This window comes from Drosophila virilis, unplaced genomic scaffold (assembly GCF_030788295.1).
Source record: "Drosophila virilis strain 15010-1051.87 unplaced genomic scaffold, Dvir_AGI_RSII-ME tig00002244, whole genome shotgun sequence".
Taxonomy (NCBI): Eukaryota; Metazoa; Arthropoda; class Insecta; order Diptera; family Drosophilidae; genus Drosophila; species Drosophila virilis.
The window spans coordinates 1-6417 of NW_027212901.1; the positions used below are offsets into that span (position 1 = coordinate 1).

The following is a 6417-nucleotide window of genomic DNA, read 5'->3' on the forward strand; positions in this document are numbered from 1 at the left end:
ATTGTGTGTAAGGTACATTGTGGATTAGTGAGAATAATTATAAAATAATTGTTGTAATTGTATTAAATACTAGGTATTGGATGTTACATGGTATACATTAGTTTGGTTTGATAAGAGTGGATGTAATATACAATTGGGGCTTGTGCGGCGTCAGTAAATAATTTTTACCATAAGCCAGCAGGTATTGACAGAAGTTATGCTGTTGTGCGTTAATGAGTATGAGAGAGAAAATCTTTTGTTTTGGATTGAAAACATTTTGGAGGGATCATGTGTATTCTTTGCACTTTTAGAAATTATGTTTTGAAAGTCTAGACGATAAAAGATAGGGTGGCACGCTCACGCACGAGCGCAAGCACACGCACGTCATAACAAAATACCAACAAAATCACAGACACTCACACACATGCGCAAAAGCTTGCCCATGCACATGTGTGTGAGTGTCTGTGATTTTGTGGTATTTTTGTTATGACAGTGCGTGTGCTTGCGCTCGTGCGTATATCTGACAACAAATACATACCAGCAAGTTTGTGCGCTTGCAAGTACATATATTGTATGTGTGAATATATAATTGCGACGAGTGTGCAGCGATAGATAAATTGCCACCGTGTGATAGGATTACTGGCGACTTGTTATGATATGGACACTATTATTGGCAGCAGCGATAATGTTACATCATCGAGGCGTGCCATTTGATCGTCAAGTGAGATTCTATATAAGATTGGGGCAGGTACTTGAAAAAGTTCATCAAATATTTTGTTATTAAATTATTATTATTGATTATAGATGTAGCGGTTTTTGATGTTGTTGCTGGGGCTGCTATTCGGCGGCGTCTGCTGGTGTTGCTAAACGGCTGCTAATGAAGATAGTTTGCCAGCTTCGTGCAGCAGCACTTTGTTGTTGATGTTGATGTTGATTGTTGTTTTGCAGCCGCTGGTTGACATGTTTTGCTGGGTGCGGTAGCGAGGATGATGATGGTGAAGTTCAATCAGCTGGCTATACTTGGGCTGAGTGCGTTGTCTTTGTGGTTGCGCGTGCGTGTAAGTGTATGATAGTAGCGGCGTTTATGCGTCTGTGTGCGCACTGGAGGGGATGCAAATAGGCGGCAATGGGTTGGGCCGGCGGCAGGCGGGCTGGCGCGTCTGTGTGCGAGTATATAATTCTGTGATGGTGAGGCAACGTTTGCTGGGCATTGGTTATGTGAGTGTGTGCCAGCATACGGAAGTGTGTGCTGGATATTTATTTGGGCACGCGTTTGAGTGTGAGCGAGTGCGTGCATCTGATGTTGGGCGCAATTGCGAAGGATGACAATAAGCGATGCAGGCAAACACACATACGCATAGGTGTTTTATATCAGTGAAAGTTGTAGAAAGGTAAGTTAGTAAAGGTAGGTTTGAAAGATGTTTATGAAAGAGGTAAGTTGGAGTTTCTTTTCTTTTCAGTTAGTTGATAGGTTATTTGTTCAGAGCCTTAGATGGAGCTGGATGAGGGTGAAGCAGCTATTTGAATGGAATCGTCTCCATGTCGGAAAATTCCTTGCATTTTCTGCTGCACATCACTCATGTAGCGAGTCAACTTGTCCAGTTGTTCTTGTTGCCTTTGGGCAAGCTTAACCAATAGTTGGGTGGTTGAGTTATGCTCAGTGGAAGGAAGAATAGGGGTTTGATGATGTTGTTGTTGTGGTGGCTGTTGCTGAAACTCAGCATCGATTTGCATTGGCGTAGGCTCGTGCTGGTTCAAGTGGTGAGCAGAGGCAGCATTATGTCGTGTGGACGTAAGTGTATCTAGGTGTTGGCGCTGCATAAGAACAGTTTGATCACGATTGATCATCGAACCAAACTGTTCAATTTGACGCTGCTGTTGCTGTTGTTGGATGTTTTGAGTTTTGGGCCATCTTAGGCGCGGGTCCAAATTTGCGGAAGTTCTTGATATATTTCTCGTTGCAGCTGCTGTTGATGTTGTTGTTACTGCTGCTATTGAGGATGAAAGATTGGCGCTTGGTGCCGGTTTGATAGAGTTATGAACAGGAATGGTGTCAGAATTAACATTGTTAATTGGGATATTGTTGTAATTATTAATGATGGGAATATTTGCGGCTTTGAAAACATTTGATCGTTGCCTTTGCGCAAGCGCACGTTCCATTTGTGCTCGCTTGTGTTGTTTTGATTTTTGCTTGCGCGCTTTGGCTTTTTGTTTTTTATTTGTTGGCTTGGGCAAAGACAGCAATGTCGGCAGCTGTTGTTGCAATGGCAATTGCAATTGCAGTGGCATATGAGCCTGTTGACGTTGCTGCGAGCGTATTTGTCGCCTTTGCTGCCGCTGAATATTCGGATTGCTTTGTCTCGGTAACAGTTGCTGCCTTGACTGAACGTTCCGAATGTTTGTATTTGATATTAGTTTTGATTTCAGCAAGTCAAGATATAAGGGGCAGCCCTTATAATTGGCCGTGTGTGATTGGGAGCAGTTGGCACAGTTTGCCGGTAAATTGATAGGCTTAGTACATTGTTGCGATAAATGCTCCTGGCCATATTTCACGCAGCGCGGATTGTGACGACAGTAGCGCGCCGTGTGGTTGTATCGTTGGCAGCGGTGGCATTGAGGCAGTTTTCTGTCGTCGGTTTTTGGCCACTCAAATCGGACTAAGAATTTGCATAATTCTTGGACGTTGAAAATTGTTGTTGGATTCTTTATTGAATTATGAGCTAATTCAATAAAGAATAGATTCGGGCAGTGATGACCGGGATTACTGCGATTCCGATAAACAGGGTTATATACATTACGTATTATGTAGCCCATATCGGATAGCTCATTTCGAATTTTGGTCGTGCTAATGGAGGCGTGAATGCCTCGTACGACAACCCGAATTGAGCGTTCATCACGTTTCTGGTAAGTATTGAAGTTAATGGAGCTGTCAGTTTCAAGGATATGTATGATATGTTCGTGTGTTTGAGTCGATTTGGGAATGATTCGTGGGATGCCAGGGCCACCCAATTTTAGGCCGTAGTCGACTATGGGTGGATTGTGCCCGTTTAATTTGGCCACTAACGAATCAATGCCATTCCAATTGGATTCATTATGTTGAACGCATATTTGTGGGGGCTTGAACTGTTTTGGAACAGGATTAAAGTTTGTATGTTGCTCATGTTGTTGTTGGATGGGGGCAGAAAGGAAGTTAGTCACAATATTGGGGGGAGCGTTGGTGACAGCATAGTAAAAGGGCATTGTTGTTGAAGCAGCCGGAATTGAAGCTGTTCTTGGGGTAGCTGCTATTGCTGCTGTTTGAGCCGTCGGTGCGTTGTGAGTTGAGGTTGTTGTTGTGGGAGCTAACATTGGTGAGGATGGTGGACATGCTGTCAGAGCTGATTATACAGCAGAAGCGAGGCTATTGATCATAGCGTTCGCTTGTCGCTGTTTAGGCGGCGATTACGATTTTGGTTGTAGCTGATGGTCGGACGCATCTAGATCGGATTCGGATAGAAGACTGAATCGATTTGATGCTAGTCGTGCATTGCTAGATGTATATTGTTGCGTCAGACGGGATTTGGCTGAGATTTTTCGGTTTAGGATGCGTGCAGTCTTCCGCCGAGTCTGACTAACAGCTTTAGTTGATATGAGTTGTTGCTTATGGAACAGCATTTCGCCAGATATGGGCAAATTGCTATTGTTGCAATCATCGTTGTTGCTGCTGGTGGGGCTGCTGCTGGTTCCGCTGCGAATAATTGTGATTTGTGCCAAGGGAGCAGCATTATTGTGAGCCAGTGCGACTGCGTATGATGAGAACGATGGAGTTTCTGTTGTTGTTGTTGTTGTTGCCGTTGCTGTTGTTAAAAAAGGGGGAGCAACGGCTGTAGCAGGTGGAGCTGGTGTGTTGACTATCTTTCGCGATGCAGAAATCATCAGTAGATTAGCTGCTGTTGACGTAGATGGTCCACTATCGATACCTTCAATATCAATAAAAAGGTCACTTGAAGAGTGTCCTTCGTTTTTATTTTTCTTAATATTATTAATGTTGCTGTTATAGATATTGTGATTATAGTTGGCATGTCCAGATATATTTCATGCATTTGTTAACTGTGTTTGCGCATCACTAGAGCTGCCAGACTCTAGCTGTGCAATGAGTCTTTTATATTGTGCCAGCTGTGTTTGCTGATCAGCTGTTAGAATTCTGTTGTTATTATTATTGTTTTAATGTATGGTAGCGGTCGAGTTTGAACTCGCCGCGGCGTGCTCTACATTCATCTCGCTCGCACCACTCTCGTTAGATCTCAATCTAGCTGGTTGTCCCTTTTGCGTCTGCTTGGGATGTGATGTTGGTGCCGATGCATGGGCAAGGGGTGCGGGGGTCGATGGCAGAGTCGTTGTTTCTGCTAAAAATGTTGCCGTTAGGGTTGGCGCCATCAGGTCTGGTGCGTTCAGCACAGCTTTCAATTTTCAGTCGACCGGCTAAGAGGAACACGTCTGTTCTGGGTAAGTGTCTTCATGCGAATGGGAATCGGGGATCGAACGGCAGGTTGCCAGGAGCGGGCAGACAGGCGAGCGAGCGAACGAGCGAGCAGGAGAGGCAGCGAGACAGCAAGGAAGCGGGACAGCAAGGCAGCGAGACAGCAGGGCAGCAAGGCAGCGAGACAGCGAGGCAGCAAGGCAGCGAGACATCGAGGCAGCAAGGCAGCGAGGCAGCAAGGCAGCGAGACAGCAAGGCAGCGAGACAGCAAGGCAGCGAGACAGCTAGGCAGCAGGACATCGAGACTCTCCACTCCAGTTCCAACTCCGGTTCCGACTCCAGATTCAACGTGAATGCGCTCAATCTCCAATTCCCAGACCAGAAATTTATTTATTGATATATATTACATTAGAGATGGATAAACGTTACAAATGTTGGTGCATTTTTGATGATATATGTTAGTGGGTATTTTGTGGTTATGATTAAGTCTTAAGACTATAAAACAAATGTTTTGAATTTGATTCGATTTGATTGTGTGTAAGGTACATTGTGTGATTAGTGAGAATAATTATAAAATAATTTGTTGTAATTGTATTAAATACTAGGTATTGGATGTTACATGGTATACATTAGTTGTGGTTTGATAAGAGTGGATGTAATATACAATTGGGGCTTGTGCGGCGTCAGTAAATAATTTTTACCATAAGCCAGCAGGTAATTGACAGAAGTTATGCTGTTTGTGCGTTAATGAGTATGAGAGAGAAAATCTTTTGTTTTGGATTGAAACATTTTGGAGGGATCATGTGTATTCTTTGCACTTTTAGAAATTATGTTTTGAAAGTCTAGACGATAAAAGATAGGGTGGCACGCTCACGCACGAGCGCAAGCACACGCACTGTCATAACAAAATACCAACAAAATCACAGACACACACACATGTGCATGGGCAAGCTTTTGCGCATGTGTGTGAGTGTCTGTGATTTTGTTGGTATTTTGTTATGACAGTGCGTGTGCTTGCGCTCGTGCGTATATCTGACAACAAATACATACCAGCAAGTTTGTGCGCTTGCAAGTACATATATATGTATGTGTGAATATATAAATGCGACGAGTGTGCAGCGATAGATAAATTGCCACCGTGTGATAGGATTACATGGCGACTTGTTATGATATGGACACTATAATTGGCAGCAGCGATAATGTTACATCATCGAGGCGTGCCATTTGATCGTCAAGTGAGATTCTATATAAGATTGGGGCAGGTACTTGAAAAAGTTCATCAAATATTTTGTTATTAAATTATTATTATTGATTATAGATGTAGCGGTTTTTGATGTTGTTGCTGGGGCTGCTATTCGGCGGCGTCTGCTGGTGTTGCTAAACGGCTGCTAATGAAGATAGTTGCCAGCTTCGTGCAGCAGCACTTTGTTGTTGATGTTGATTGTTGTTTTTGCAGCCGCTGGTTGACATGTTTTGCTGGTGACGGTAGCGAGGATGATGATGGTGAAGTTCAATCAGCTGGGCTATACTTGGGCTGAGTGCGTTGTCTTTGTGGTTGCGCGTGCGTGTAAGTGTATGATAGTAGCGGCGTTATGCGTCTGTGTGCGCACTGGAGGGGATGCAAATAGGCGGCAATGGGTTGGGCCGGCGGCAGGCGGGCTGGCGCGTCTGTGTGCGAGTATATAATTCTGTGATGGTGAGGCAACGTTTGCTGGGCATTGGTTATGTGAGTGTGTGCCAGCATACGGAAGTGTGTGCTGGATATTTATTTGGGCACGCGTTTGAGTGTGAGCGAGTGCGTGCATCTGATGTTGGGCGCAATTGCGAAGGATGACAATAAGCGATGCAGGCAAACACACATACGCATAGGTGTTTTATATCAGTGAAAGTTGTAGAAAGGTAAGTTAGTAAAGGTAGGTTTGAAAGATGTTTATGAAAGAGGTAAGTTGGAGTTTCTTTTCTTTTCAGTTAGTTGATAG

At 44.0% G+C, this 6417-nt stretch overlaps 1 protein-coding gene across 1 annotated transcript; it reads right to left on the reverse strand.

Moving 5' to 3' along the window:
- Positions 1–1467: 1467 nt before the first annotated feature.
- Positions 1468–3346, reverse strand: LOC138911715 (putative mediator of RNA polymerase II transcription subunit 29). Its single transcript, XM_070211097.1, has 2 exons — positions 3202–3346; positions 1468–1970 (listed from the first exon to the last, which is right to left on the reverse strand). Exons 1-2 carry the CDS (start codon positions 3344–3346, stop codon positions 1468–1470), a joined length of 648 nt encoding a protein of 215 aa, XP_070067198.1.
- Positions 3347–6417: the final 3071 nt, after the last annotated feature.